The 15,861-nt window shown below is 40.9% G+C and overlaps 2 protein-coding genes across 2 annotated transcripts in view; both read right to left on the minus strand.

The window, feature by feature from the left end:
- Positions 1–1,875: 1,875 nt before the first annotated feature.
- LOC108300087 (HLA class II histocompatibility antigen, DQ alpha 2 chain-like) lies at positions 1,876–11,867 on the minus strand. Its single transcript, XM_017522741.2, has 5 exons — positions 11,700–11,867; positions 3,954–4,202; positions 3,260–3,541; positions 2,676–2,850; positions 1,876–2,508 (listed from the first exon to the last, which is right to left on the minus strand). Exons 1-4 carry the CDS (start codon positions 11,779–11,781, stop codon positions 2,696–2,698), a joined length of 768 nt encoding a protein of 255 aa, XP_017378230.1. The 5' UTR covers positions 11,782–11,867; the 3' UTR covers positions 1,876–2,508; positions 2,676–2,695.
- The window catches only part of LOC108300085 (HLA class II histocompatibility antigen, DQ alpha 2 chain), a 73,322-nt gene continuing 59,342 nt past the window's right edge, over positions 1,882–15,861 (minus strand). The window contains exon 5 of the mRNA XM_017522737.2: positions 1,882–2,508. The gene's annotated coding sequence lies outside the window, so the exon portion shown is untranslated. The remainder of the gene's footprint in view (positions 2,509–15,861) is intronic.

Genomic DNA, 15,861 nt, shown 5'->3' on the forward strand with positions numbered 1-15,861 from the left:
GGGCGAACCCTATTGTTAACTGTGCACGCAAGTGATCTAGATTGCCTGTTCCTTATGAGAGTCTAGTTAATGCTTGTTGATCTGAGGTGGAACGGTTTCACAGTTTCATCCCCAAATCATGTCCCTTTCCTCCCACTATCTGTGGAAATATTGTCTTCCATAAAACTGGTCCCTGGTGCCAAAAAGGCTGGGGACTGTTGCCAGATACACTCTGCTCCCACACATGCATAGCCTCCCCCATTAGCAACATCTCCCACCAGAGTGGTACATTTGCTGCAATTTATGAACTTACATTGGCACATCATTATCACCCAAAGTCCATAGTTTACATTAACTTTCACTCCTGTTGTACATTCTGCGGATTTGGACAAATGCATAATGACATTTTTATCATTGTGGTATCAAACAGAATAATTTAATTTCCCTAAAAATCCTCTGTGCTCTGTGATGGACATTTTCATGATCATCACTGGTTCAGATTCCCTGTGCTTACTAATTCCCAGTCTGCATTTTAAATTATTTTCTCCTTGAACTTTCTTCACCTTCTCCCCAAAGTAAACATGCATGAACCTCTGTTGCATATGATATACCTTGAATAAACACTTATGGGCCACAAGAAGGAAATATATCCCTTGTTAGAGAGTTGAAAACAAAAGTCAAATATTACAACTTCTCATCCTAAGAGATCGCTTAGCAATCCAATCTCAGCCTCTCTCATTCTGGAGAAAGATAAATATCCTTCAATTATCATACAAAAAGAAATTCGCCCATAGCTCTACATTTGAATTCTCCTAAATCATTAAGGGGCTGCGAAAAACAAGTGTACTTTTCATATGATATAACCCATTCTTTAAAATAAATTAATTTTAAGTATAACCACAATGTTTCCTTATGTATTTATATGTGTAAGACATTGACTATATATCAAGATTATTCAAATTCCATCAATAACTTTGTAAGGAAAATTATTGCTCCTACATTGTGGATGAGAAAATAAGGCCAGAAATGTTGGATACTTTACCTATTTATAAAGTTTAAAATACTGGCTTCAAAGTGCTGAGTCCTGGATTTGGATTTAGGGTTCTTTGCACCAAACTATGCTGTATCAATTATTGCATTAATGTTTTTCTTTTTTTTTCTCCAATTAAAATGTAAACTTACTGATGCAGGTAGCAGGGATAGGAATATCCTCATGGATTTCATAGCTATTTAGAGTCATGAGGTCACTGCTGACCCACTTCCTCTGGGAGAGCTTCTGCTAGGAGATGGCGAATCCAGTGGAGGACACAGTACCCACAGCTGCTGCTATGTTGTCTCAACTGTGTTGTTCTTCCTAGGGTTTCTCTCCTAAGCTCATGCTTTCCTTAGCCAGGAGGGGTGAGCGGAAAGGACTGGGAATTTCTGAAGATATTGGCGCTGTTTTTTATGGCCACGTTTCCTAGAAACATCCTGCAGCCGTATTCACTATACGTCTCCTTCATGACAGGGTGACACAGGGAAAGCTACATGGTTCTCTAGCAAAGCTTCACTCAGGAGGTGAGGCAGACTGTGACTGTATTCATGGATCCTAGATATGTCTGTGGCCTCTACTCCCATCCCTTCTCCCACTGTCAGTAACCCTATGCGAGGAGTAAGTATTTGTTCCTTTTCAGATACCCACATTGCTGTCTTATTCTAATGTTTTTCTGACTTCCATTTCTTTTCCTGCCTAAAGAATTTTTATTCCCTCAAGGTGAGGATGGGAGAGGAAGGCTTCTACTGTCACCATTCTTCACAAATTTAAGATTTTGAGAATAAATTTTTACTTTTGATATTTTTGAGATTTGAAGTTCCTTTATCCTAACTTATTTCTCTGTCACACTTTTAAAAGCCATATTGAAATTAGTACAAACTCACTTTTTGGTTTTAAAATTTTTGCTTTAACAATTCTGAACCAAGGGCAGAGGGTATCCATTAACTTCATTGTTGCCTGAATTGAGGGGTGGGTAGCAGTGCCAAGGGTGGAAACACAAGGAAGAAAGAAACAGTAACATCAGCTAAGAAATCAACATATTATCAGGCTATACTGTACTTGGTTGCTTCTGTGTTACTGGACATAAAATATGATCTGGGAAATGAGATTAAATAGGCTTGAAACATAAGAGTCTCCCAATTCTTAGCCATACTTTCAGTCAGCCCTGGATGAACGATAGAAAAATTTGGCATAAATCTCATAAAGGGAATTTATTGCTTCTGTGGAGATTTTAGATTGAGGTTATGGAGGAATTAGGTAGCTGGGTGGCTTACCCCAGGCATCTCTTAATAGATAACTTTAGAAAAAAGAAAAAAAAATCAGGAGAAAATAATTCAAAGGCATTTGTGAGCTCTGAGGAGATACAGCAGCTGAAGTCCCAGAGAAAAGGTGAGAGGAGAACCATTTGGAGGAGAAAAGGGATATGATAAATCAGGCCAGAAAACAGTGCTAGGTCACCTAGCAAGTCCATTCTGCTCCTGTAGATGGTGATGCACCTGCAATAGGACAGACATGAGAAGGATGGCTCCAAGGGGGCTCCTGTGTCATGATCATGCCACTTCCCAATTCCCCTATGACTTTCAACCACATTCGTGTCCACAGCCTCCTCCCATTTTCCTTCCTCTCATACTGCGGCTTCAGCTCTAACCAATCTCAATCTTACCTTCCCTTCCAGGATGGGATTCACAAGAGCCCTTGGCGTCTGGAAGCACCAGCTGAACGCAGGCTTTGGATGATGAAGACAGTGCCCACCACAATGCCCACGAGGCCCACAGACAACCCCAGGGCGCAGACCACAGTCTCTGTGAACTCTGATACAGAGGGTGAAATCTCAGGCTCTGTGGAAGTAAAGTTGTTGAGGTCAGAATGCAGAATGTTCTCATGTGCAGGTGTGTGGGATGGGATGGGATGGAGGGTTGATTCTACAGAGACTCAAGGCCCCCCCGGCTTAGGGAGGAGAGTGAAATCTACCATTAATACCCATGAACCCATGAAGTGGCAGGTCTGCTCCCACTCTGTGGAGAGTAGTTTCATTTTCAATAAATCTCTGCTTTTGTTGCCCTAATCTTTCAAAAAAAAAAAAAAAAAAAAAAAAAAAAAAAAAATAAAAGGAGAGAGAATGAAATAGAAAAAACAACGAATCCCATGAAGTGTGGAAAACAAGTTTTGGGATATAGGAGTAAAAGGCAGGAAGTTCTAAACTTGACAGACAAGAGAGCATCAAAAAGTGGTGGAACGCATACTTACCCCAGTGTTTCAGAAAAGGCTCATCCAGGCCCCAGTGCTCCACCTTGCAGTCATAAATCTCATCAGCAGAAGGGAGGAAGGTGAGGTAACTGATCTTGAAGAAGGAATGATCAGTCTTGGAGAGGAAGCTGGTCTCAGAAACACCGTCTGTGACCGAGTGCCCATTGCTTAACCATGTGATGTTGACCACGGGAGGAAAGATGTTGTCCACAAGGCAGATGAGGGTGTTGGGCTTACCCAGTGCCACAGGAGACTTGGAAAACACTGTGACCTCAGGAACCTCTGTGGTGAGGAAACAGCATTGATGTGAAGTGTGAATAGCTCTTCCCTGAGGTTCTTCATTATGTCCTGGAAGAGCCCTCCTACCAGCGTTTTCTCTGCTGCTGGCCAAAGAGGTCTTATTTAACTTCTGCTTGGGAACAATGATACATTGCTTCTGCTTTATTCTTGTTCCCTTCTCTCTGTGGGCATGTTCAATAAAGTAGGAGGTTGATGAGAGCTCTTCTAGAAGGATTTAATAAATGCATAATGGAAAGACCCTTGTATTACATGGGAATACGTGATTTTAGAGAAAGGAGATGATAAAATTTCAGCAATTGCCATGAAGAGATCTGGAAACCTCTTGGAAAGAAAATAATGAAACTTGATATGAAGGGATAGATTCAGTAAAGAGAGGCAGAATGGTGGCACATACCATTGGTAGCAGCGGTAGAGTTGGAGCGTTTAATCAGGATGTCCAAGTTGTGTTTTGTCACAGCGATGTTTGTCAGTGCGCCCTGCGGATCAAAACTTGTAAATGTGCTGAACACAGGCAATCGCCAGACAGTCTCCTTTTTCCCTAGGTCCACGTAGAACTCCTCATCTCCATCAAATTCATGGGTGAACTGGCCAGAGGGACCATAAGACTGGTACAAGTTTACACCATAAGAGGCAATGTGGTCAGCTGATGAGTGAAGGTGACAAGCAGGAAAGTGGAGAAGAGGGGAAGAAAGAACCTTAATACAAAAATCATGGAAGAAGCTGACTTTCAAATATTACTGGTTTCATCTTTGATACAGTCTGTGGACATTCCCAGCCCCTGCTTCCTCCCCTCTTAGTGTTGGTAGTTCGGTCAAAATTGAGATTTTCCCCCCACTATAATGTGCGCTACACAAGGGTAGAGCATTGCATGTCAAATTTTTACTATATTCTGAGTGCCTGGCACATCATGGACTTGTGATTAAATAATGTTATTGAACAAAAGAAAAAATGAATGAGTTATCATAGTATTTAGCTTTCGTAGCCAGAGATTAGGTTTACTTCCTTCTGCTTCCTAAGTTTTATCTTTCACTTAATTCTTTCATCAGTTAATAACAAATTGATTATATTTCCTTTCCTCTGAGGACTGGCTTAGAACAGGACACTCTACACAGAGATCTTTCTGTAAAAAAAGAAAAAAAGGAAAAGTATGCAGAATGGTATTAATTTAGAATAGTTTCTACTAACAACTGCAGGATATAAGAAAGAGTATAACAAGATTGGTAATAACATTATAAAATATATAATAAATAAACAATGCCTCCTTCTAAGATCTCTGTTTTGTTAATAGTAATGGTCCTTGGAGGAGAGCAACTGATTTCTGCTGAAATGACAAGTGGGAGCTCTACTAGTTTTTGGACTTCTGTCATTCCCTTCCACCATTTTTTTTTTCCTGAGGGAGGTTACTATGGGTTTTGACTCAACATGTACATTCACTTGAGGACGCAGGCAAATTAAGCCCTTTTTCCTCTAACAGGCAGTGTGCTTGTCTGAGGATGCCAGAGCAGAATGGCAGCCTTGTAGCACAACTGCAGCCAAATGAGCCTAAGTGGACATTCTTGTCAAGACATGCGTAAGCCTTTTACCATTGTATATTTCCTTCCTTCCCCACCTTCTGAGCATCTGCAAGGGTCAGACAAGCAGGGGATGTGTGAAACACCAGTCAGACATTGCCTACCATCAAGAAACCTACTGAATAGTGGAAGAGTCAGGTAGGTAAGGGAGCAAATACAATGTACTGTGGTGAGTTCTATGAGGAGGATATCAACAGCCTTACAGTCCAACATCCTTCACAGGTATCTGTCAAGCAAACCAAACTACATTGTTCTTTCACATTCCCTGGCCTTTGCAGTGGTCTGTTATTTTTCTCCCTGAAGTGAAATTATCTATTAGGACTTCCTGGAGAAATCCTAAAATTCGTCCTTGAGGTCTCTGCTTAGTTAACAACTTTGTAGCTAAGTCCGCTCATCAACATGTTATTGACCACATTATGACCTCCAACCCCTCCATCTCAGTGTCTGGCTCTGCAAGTTTGTCTGTTCCTCTTCCAGATCACCTTCTTCCCTAACCAGCATGACTGCCCTGGTGGGTCTTAGCAGGCTACCAACAAAGCCTCCTTATCCTTGCAATAAACCTTGACTCCTTGTTCAAACATGAATATATGCAGAATATATACAATCCGTCTTTTCATCTGGTACTTTTCTTGGGTGCTGAGTTTTCCTGGAGGACATCATCCTGCTGGCCCAGCGGGAACCAAGTCATTAATACAGTTTCCACTTCTGCTGGGTTCACTGCCTGCTCAGCAATAGCTTTCTGCCTTCCTGCACCCCATACTGTTTCTATCACTAGACTGAGTACCCTTTGCAGGGAAGATAGCATGACTTTTCATCTTTGAATCCTTAAAACTTAGCTCACTGTGTGCTCAAACATGTGTATTGAATGACAGTTGCTATATTTGAAGACCACATGGATTTTGGAGAAGACTGACAGGCACACAGGTAGCAGAACCATACGAAGGCCAGGATCAGCCATGATCAGGGCTGTGTTCTGACTTGTGATCCACAAGCCCTCTTGCTTTTGTGGGTCCCTTCCTCCATAAAAATATGGAAAATTATATTATGTGACTGAATTGGTATAAAACAACATAATCCAGGCCGAATTAAGAGTTAAAACATTTTCTTAGGCTCTAAAATTTCACCTTTTAAAAAAAATTTTAAAAGGATTCAAAACATTCTCATGTAGCTTTACAGTGTGGGAGGTTCCCTACACTGCCCACACTGTGCCTAATGGATGAGTCAAGCCTGACCAGGGCATTCTGGTATGAGGTTGAAGAAAGAAAATTTGGAATAAAGAAGCCAAGTGCTCTGGAGAAGCAGGTGAAATGTCTACTGCCAAGCAAAATCAGAATGGGAACAGCCATGGTTAATAAGGTGGTGGAAGTTTGGAGTACTGTAGAAGATTGGTCAGGGTGGTGGGAGAAGCTATAGTGAAAGATGCAAACCTTCTTAAAAGGTTGGAAGGTTTTGCAAAGCTTCAGGAGAGAATAAGCTGAAGGGAGCTGTTCTCATATCCTAAGGCAGAGGCGAGGAGTAGGTAACAAGGGAGTGTAAAGGCATTTATCTACGTAAGTTTATTTATGTTGTCCAGAAACCAACCTTTTCTCTTAGGAGACTGCTCCCTGCAAGGGAGCCGACAATGTTAATTACACACAGATTGTGTTGGCTCCAGGCTTTTGGCATTGTATCTGTACTGAATAAAAGCAAAGAGCTCCAGCTTGTCAAGACTCCTGCTCACTCTCCAGCAGTCCCCTAGCTGCTCTCGTGCAAAATACCTGTGGCTGAGTGCTGCTTTCATCTGTCACTCAGCCAGTGTCTGCAAGAACAGACTTGGCAGCTGGTGCCTTGCATGAGGAAAACAAATCTGAAGAGACTGCACAGTCAAAAAGTCATTGGTGCCCACTCGGGATTTCCAAGTTTGGGGGAATATTCAAGCTAGGGTTTCGTCATGGGACAACAGTTACCTGCTCAACAGAACAGTATATAAAAGTATTGAAACAGCAGCTTAAAGCTAGTGGAGCCTCAATATCACAGGTTCAATTAAGGCACCCCTAATACAAACTGTTGTTTCCCAAAACCCATGGTTCCCAGAAGAAGGCACGCTAGACATAGTGCTCTGGGAACAAGTGGGGAGAAATCTTAAAAGATAAAATGCACAAGGCCAATGGGTCCCAGTAACATCTTTAACGTTGTGAGCCTTAGTCAGGGCTGCTTTGGCCCCGCTCTACAGAGAAGGGCCTGAAAAGGGAAGGGAGGAGGAGCCATCACCTACCTTACTGCCTCCTCCTTCTCCCTCAGCACCACAGTTATCTGGTTAAGATATGAAAGAGGAAACAGAAATTTTCCCTGAGCCCCCTCCCCTAATAAATTGGAAAAAAGACAAGGAATATACTACAGCTATGGAACCCTGTCTTAGGCAAGTGGCATTAGAAGGGGAGCTCTTAGCCCACCTAGTAATGCAAGATTGACAAGGCAATCAGATATATGAGCCCATTTCTTTTAATGCTTATAAAGAGATAACAAAAAGCTTTAGAGAAACAGAGCTGCTAGCTTATTTATGAAAAGATTAATTGAAGCCACAGTAGACAACTTCTGTATGACTGCATGGGACTGGTCATTGCTAGCTAAAACAACTTTAGAGCCCAATCAATGCCTCCTCTGGAAGGCAGAATATGATGAGTTGTGCCAACAACAAGCCAACCAGAATCAATTGGTCTGGCCAGGCATAACAGCCACTATGCTCCAGGGGAGGGGTCCCTATGTCAATGTACGACAACAATTAAGTTTTGTTCCCCAAGCCTATGCACATGTGTCTTTGTGAACTCTCAGGGCTTGGGACCAAATTCCTGAAGGTAGACTTCAACAAGGATCTTTTATAAATGTTTGACAAGGGCCTCAGGAGCTATTTGTTGAATTTATCAGTTGGTTAACCCAGGCAATTAAAAGACAAATTAGTCATGCCCAGGCTGCTGATATCTTATTGTTGCTACTGACTTATGAAAACGCTAATGTAGACTGCCAACAGGCAATGCAGGCAATCAGAAGAAAAGCAGCTACAGTTGAGGAATTTATATGAGCATGTCAACTGGTGGGAACTGAAATACACAAAGCCAAGATATTCTCTATGGCATTAAAACATCCTAAAGGGAGAAAACCCCTAATTGCTTTTTATGTGGAAAGCCAGGTCATATGAAGCAGGAATGTCCCAATAGTAGAGACCTGGTAACTCAGGAAAAGAACTCCCTTCTATATGCCCCTGATGTAAAAAGGGGAAACATTGGGCAAATCAATGCAAGTCCAGGTTGATAAAAATGGCAACCCCCCCAAGTAATTAGGCAGGAAACTTCATGAGGGGACTTCCCCAGGCCCTGCTCCAAACTGGGGCAATGCCAGCCACTTTTCTTGATCAGATAAAAGCCCACAGTTCTTTCTCTCAGATCAGCCACCTCTGGGAGCACAGGGCTGGATTTAGTTTGCCCCAAATAATTAGTGCTAAAAGAAGGAGAAGACCCTAAAAGGGTTACAACAGGAATCTGGGGCCCACTGCCTCTGGGAACAGTTGGATTGGTCCTAGGGTGAGTAAGCCTATCCAGTAAAGGAATCAGTGTGCTCACCAGGATAATTGATAGTGATTATCAAGGTGAGATATTAGTTATGACAGGATTAAAGTAATACATATTATTCCACCTAAATCTAAAATAACTCAGTCACTACTCTTACCCTTCTGGTTTCACAACGATCAGCAAAAGGAAAGGGGAAGGGGAAGTTTTGGAAGCACGGGAGCCACAGGAGTATTTGGAGCCAATTAATCACTGATCAGAGATGCATTATTACCTTAAAAATCGGAAATCAAAATTTTACTGGCTTATTGGACACAGGAGTGGACGTTTTAATTATTAGTGATCAAAACTGGCCAGAAACTTGGTGTTGGGTCATTCAGAAACAAAAATTGTTGGCATCAGGGAAGTGCACACAGCCAAGCAGAGTGAGTGAGCCCTAATATGTTGTGATTTGGCAGGAAGAAAAGCTTCTAATCATGCCTCTTCTTGTCCTTTGAGGACAGGACCTACCTTTGAGGACAGAACCTATTAACTCAATGGGGGGGGTCACTCTGAAGACCCCTTTCTAATAATGGCCACTGTTGTAATTCCTCCCTACCCCTGATGTGGCTCTCTCAAGATCCTATTTGAGTAGAACAGTGGCCTTTAAAAAAAGAGAAATTACAATGAGCCCATGAATTAGTTAAGGAACAATTAAGAGCCAGCCATATAGAACCATCAAACAGCCCTTGGAATTCGCCCATTTTCATCGCTCCCAAAATGTCTGGCAAATGGAGACTTTTGCCTGACTTACAAGCTATCTATGCTAATTTGCAACTTATGGGGCCCCTTCAACAGGGGCTCCCTTTACTCGCAGCGATTCCTCAAGATTGGCCTCTAGTCATTATTGACTTAAAAGACTGCTTTTATACTATTTCCCTTGCAAAACAGGACAGAGAAAAATTTGCATTTACAATATCAGCTATCAATAATGCAAGGCCAGCTCACCAATTGCATTGGAAAGTACTTCTTCAAGAAATGCTGTACAATTTTACCATGTGTCAGTATCATGTAAATCAGTCTTTGCTCTCCAGTAGAAAAGAATTTCCTAATTGCAAGATTATCCATTTTATGGATGACATTTTACCAGCAGTCCCAATGCAGCCAGTACTTTGAGTTTATATGCCTCTGTTGTAAAGAATACACAGTTAAGAGATTTAATCATAGCACTTGAAAAAGTACAGATGTCTTCCCCTTGGAAATATCTTGGATACATACTAACCTCTTCGTCAGTAAGACCTCAAAAGGTTAAATTAATTACCAGCAACTTACACACCTTAAATGATTATCAGAAATTACTGGGTGACGTTAATTGACTTCACCACACCTTGGGCATAACTACTGATAAATTACAGGGAACACAGATTAATTATTACAGAATCTGTTTTCTATCCTACAGGGCAATACAGCCCTTGACTGCCCCAGGTATTTAACCTCCACAGCAAAAAAGAAAATTGAGGAAATAGAGCAAGCTATTTCTCAGAGGCAACTAGATCTCATAGATCCACGATATTCAGTCCAATTATTTGCTTTTCCTACTAAACATTCCCCAACAGGATTAATAGCACAGATGGCCCCAAGGCTGCACTTCCTAGAATGGGTTTTTTGTTCACATACTGGGACTAAATACTATCTTCCTATATCCAGCTAGTGAGTAAAGTCATCTATACAAGCCACAGATGATGCAACCATCTTTTTCTTTCTGTTTCTCTTTCTTGCTTTCTTGCTTTTCTTTCTCTCTTTCTCTTCCTTTTTTTCCCTCCCTTCTTCCCTCCTTCCCTCCCTTCCTTCATTCCTCTCTTTCTTTTTGAGACAGGGTGTCTCTCTGTTGCCCATGCAGCCTCTATCTCCTGTGCTCAGGCAGTTTTTCCACTGCAGCCTTCTGAGTAGCTGGGACCACAGGTATGCAACACTATGCTTGGCTAATTTTTATTTTATTTTTTTTTAGTAGAGATGAGGCCTTGCTATGTTGCCCGGCTGGTCTCAAACACCTGGGCTCAAATGATCCTCGTGCCTCGGCCTCCCAAAGTGCTGGGATTACAGGCGTGAGCCACCATGTCTGGCCCATTTTTCTTTTTTTTTTTTTTTTTTTTTTTTTTTTTTTTTTTTTTTTTTTTTTTTTTCCATTTTTCTTTTTATAAGATTTCATTAGATAAGGTGAAGAATAGGTAATTTGGGTTGATAATTTGAGAATTATATGATTTAATTTACCAAGTTTTTCTAGGATAAATTATCAATTTTAAAATAAAAGGATTCCTTATTTTGCTAAAGAAAAGAAATGTGAAGCTATATCTGTAATAAAAATATGTAAAAAAAGGTTGACATTCGTGTTTCCATGATTTATAAAGTTTATCTACATGCTGATTTTATTTGATTATTTGTGAGGTGACACGGATGAGGCAGCTGAGAGTAAGTGAGGACCATGTGGTGAGATGATTGCTGAAGGCATTCAGCCTGCTGGACTCCTCTACCCACTCCCCACCTGTGCCAGTTCCTATGTGTAAATGCGAACAAGTCTGAGAGAAAGAAAAAGGCATCTTTCTCAATATCTATAGAGCATATTACTAATGAAACTATTTACCCCAAGATCTACTACAGGAGACAAACAAAAGCTTCAAAAGTTGTTCAGAGAAATTTGACAGTGACACTTCACAAATTTTTAATGATAAAAAGTTCTCCACTGATGGAAACCTTGCCAATTTTTGAGGTTTCCATCAATCATGATGGAATGACATAGAAACCTCCAGGCTGTAGTCACTGAAAAGATTAAAAACAGAATAGCGTCCTTACTGAACGCCAACAGCATAGATAAAAAGAGTAGGTTGGGGCTCTGGTTTCCTGAAGGAGGAACAGACATGATTTTTAAATCTCTTAATACTGAAGGGGCCCCAGGGAAATCTCAACAATTTCTCTGCAAATCACTTTCTCTCTTTTCCTTCAATTTCCTGTTTTTCAGCTCCAGAGAACATCCCTCACTCATGCACTCACCCACAATGTTTTCGCCTCCACAGGGGTTTATCACGGTGGTCAGGACGAGGGCCCCCAGCATCAGAGCTTTGTTTAGGATCATCCTCTTCCCAAGGCAGCCTCAGCAGTTGCTGTTCTGAGTTGTAGAGTAATTGTGAGGACCTCGAGAAAAGGAAATCTGAAGACACCTAAACCAAACAGCTTAGAGTAATTGGGCCAGCCAAAGCCAGATCAGGTTTTGGCCAACTGGAAAAATCCCCTATGATGACCCTTCAGTTGCTAGTTGAAGAGTTTGTATTAATAGCCCTGGAAGATATACACATGCCAAGCAGCAAATCACCATGACATGCGTATACCTATGTAAAAATCCTGCAAGATCTGCACATGTACCCAAGAACTTAAGTACATTTAAAAAAATAGCCCTGGAAGAACTCAGCGAAATCCCCTCATTGTGATGCAGCCTCCACTCAGAGTGGACTTGAGGAAATGTTCCGTGAATAGAGGGAGGATACTAAATTGGAATCTTCTCTGGTGTGTGCATGTCTGCCAGTGGCAAGAGGGGTGGGCATTTCTTTCTTTTTTTTTTTTTTTTTTTGAGACTGCTCACTCTGTCACCCAGGCTGGAGTGCAATGGTGTGGTCTTGGCTCACTGCAACCTCCACCTCCTGGGTTCAAGTGATTCTCCCACCTCCACCTCCCGAGTAGCTGGGACTAAAGGTGCCTGCCACCACACCCAGGTAGTTTTTGTATTTTTAGTAGGAACAGGATTTCACTACACTGGCCAGTCTGGTCTTGAACCCCTGACCTCATGATCTGCCCTCCTCAGTTTCCCAAAGTGTTGGAATTACAGGCGTGAGCCATTGCGTCTGGCCAGGGGTGGGCATTTCTGAGTAGCCTCATGGATAGATGAAGTCATCAATTATATGGCATCTTTCAGGAGTTTCTGAAGTTTTTCCCCGAGTTGATTTCCCTCCCTGGCAGTCCCTCTCCCCTCCCCTTTTTCTGCTTTCTGTGTGTAGGTTAGCTGTTTTGCTTTTTGATTCCATAGTGCATATGGAATTCTCCAAATATCAAGCTGACCCCACCTACCTAGCAATCTCTGCTGGTGGTAGTCAAGCAGTACCTTTGCCTTTTCTACTTGCATAAATCCAGTTGGGTAAGTTCTTCTTAAGCTCTCAAAAGATCCAGGTGTTGCCAGGGCAATAAAAAGGGGTTATAATGTCAGATGGTGCTGTCTACAGTAATTGCATGAGATTTTATACAATTTCTCTTTGAGTTGATTAATCCTTATGTTCTGTGTTTTGGTGCTTCTTGAGTGTGTTTAAAGGAAATTTAGGGACATTAATTACATTTAAAAAGCTTTGGCTGGCTCAATTACTGTAAGAATTTTTAAAAATTAAGAATGTCAAGTCAAAAGTTGAGGGTAGAATCAGTAGAACTGCATTGACTTAGAAAAATGGTTTTCTTAAACTATCAGATATTTAAAAAATTGTTATCCTACCACATTAAAATTCCAGGTATGTGCAAGGAACTAGAGATTGAGCTAAAGTTAGCCATTAGAGGGAAACTTATTATTTATTTTCAGATGAATATGTTTTCCGTATGTGGTAGAAACCATGAGTTAATGGAAGTTTTATTTAGAATCAATCTGTCCTTAATAAATGGCCTTCTGAGATTCTCAGCACTGTTTTACCTCCCAGTGGCAGAGACTATAAAAAAAAAGGGTGAAATAAATAAACAAAAAGTGTCCAGATATCTGAGAGCTGCCTGGATGAAATTAATAAGACCTTGGGGTTTCTGGGAGCTAGCCTGGCACTCCTGGGTGGTTTTGGTTTTCCTGTTGAAGATAAAGGATTTCATAGAACATCAGAATCAGACAGGTACTCTGTGAGCACAATGGATTGAGATGGAACACCAGAATGCTCAGTCATTATGTCTGAAGCCAGACAAAACATGAATATTGTCCAAACCACAAAAATAACCAGGCACATCTCTCTCTTGGCAGTAATTTCTGCTTTTTTACCAGTTGCAACTGTAGCCTCAGGATAGTCTTATCTCCCTCTAAGTAGGATTTATGAAGCTACCCAATCATAGCATTGCCGCTCCAACCCTCCACTTTCTGTCAGAATCTAATTAAAAAAAAAAAATCCCTCTTTCTTAAATCCTCCCCAAAATCACCTAAAACAAGTACGAACCTTACAATTGATTAATGGTCAATTTTATGTGTCAGCTAGACTGTGATCCCCAGTTATTCAATCAAACACTAATAATCTAGATGTTACTGTGAAGATATTTTGTAGATGTCATTGAAGTTCATAATCAGTTGACATTAAGAATGTATCCTAGAAAAACTGGGTGAGCTTAATCTAAACTGTTGAAGAGCTGAAGAGCAGAGCTGAAATTTCTCTGAGGAAACGGAAATTCCCCTCTGGACAGCGTGTCAGCCTGTGCTGAGAGTTCCAGCCTGCCCTTCCTGACAACCACCTCCCAGTGGATCTTGGACTTGCCTAGCCCACCCCCAAAGTTGCAACAATTAATTCCATGCATCACTCTCTTAACATATGTATTCTCCTGGCTCTACTTCTTTGGTTCCAACAATCTCTTACTCAGGAGCTGCACAATCCGCATGGTGAGTTTTATCCCTCATTGCAATAAACAATAAAGCCAACTTGTTCATTCAAGGGTACGCTCCTGCTGGTCTTTGGCTGGAGGCATTGATCGTACCTCATTAGGCAGTTGTGAGGAATGTACATATACTGCACTTGGAATGAAAAATTCCTAGGACTCTTTACATATACTTGTCATATTTTAATAGCATTCTCATTTTCCAAGGAGGACATTAAAGCCCAGAGATTTGAAGGACTTTTCACAGGGTCACACAGCTGGTAAGTAGTACAGATGCAATGCTGTGGGGCAAGCCATAGGTCCTTGTGAGGGGTGATGGTTGAGGGTCTCCTTCTGTGTGGATTCAGAATCCAGTACCTTAACATGATTAGGAGAGATATCTGACCGTATAGGTCCTGCCATTGTGAACGACGAGGGTTTTTGAGGTACCACTTGAGGTGTGCTCCCTTTACCACTCAATATTCTTCTTGCTGTGTAGAGAATAACATGTTTTTATCTTTTTTCCTGTATCCAGACTTACCTGCTTTGTATCTCATGGAAATTCCTTAGGATTTTGGCAAATGAACAAAATGTTTTGGGATGATACTCTAGAATCTCACCTATTAACATTACAGTTTAAATAACTCAACTCCAGTTAAGAAGTTAGGGTGTTAAATGTGGGATTAGGATTGGATCTTGGATGGGAAGTTGACGGTGCTGTTTCAGATCTCACATCCTGTGGGGTGAAGGGAAAGTCCAAACAAAGCAAAGTCATTGAGGAGACAATAGACGCCCTTTCTATCTTTGACCTAGTTTTGTCTCTCTCCTCTTCCTGCTTCATCCAGCCATACACAGTGGACCTTTTTCCAGTTGCTTCTGTATTCAGGTCATAATTTCAATGTAAGGTAAAATGATAAGTAAATGAAACTCAGAAGAACAGTATAGCATTTTAACAAAAGCTAATTTGTTACCTTCTTCTAGTAGAAAGAGAAAAGGTCTTCTTCATAAATTAACAGTGGAAACAAAATTTGGAGTTCAAAATAGTACTTTGTCCAACAATTTTCTTAGAAAGCACTTATTGATATGTCATTGATCTATAACTAAAATGGCAGTGGGATGTTCCATTGTAATTAACATCATTACGAGGAGCCCTCCAAGAAATTAGGTAGAATTTATGTTAGTTCTAATAAACAGTTATAACATTCTGGGGTAGCATTAGGAGAATAACTAATGTAGAAGACGTGTTGATTGGGTATAGCAAACCACCATGGCACATGTATACCTATATAATGAACCTGCTCATTCTGCACATGTACCCCAGAACTTAAAGCATAATAATAATAATAATAATAATAATGATGAAAAGAAATTAGGTCGGATTTATGTTAGTTCTAATAAACAGTTATAACATTCTCTAAGATTCTGTGTGGTTTTCAAATTCTTTTAGTCTGATATTAGGCACTGGTGAAGTTTTACTCTGAAGGCAAAGACTTCTATCTTGCAATAGTTAAAGGTGCTTCACAACAAAACAGAGTCTAGAGAAGCAAAGTAAGAAGAAGATAGATTTTGTAATAAGATA

Source organism: Cebus imitator, unplaced genomic scaffold (genome assembly GCF_001604975.1).
Source record: "Cebus imitator isolate Cc_AM_T3 unplaced genomic scaffold, Cebus_imitator-1.0 Scaffold24, whole genome shotgun sequence".
Lineage (NCBI taxonomy): Eukaryota > Metazoa > Chordata > Mammalia > Primates > Cebidae > Cebus > Cebus imitator.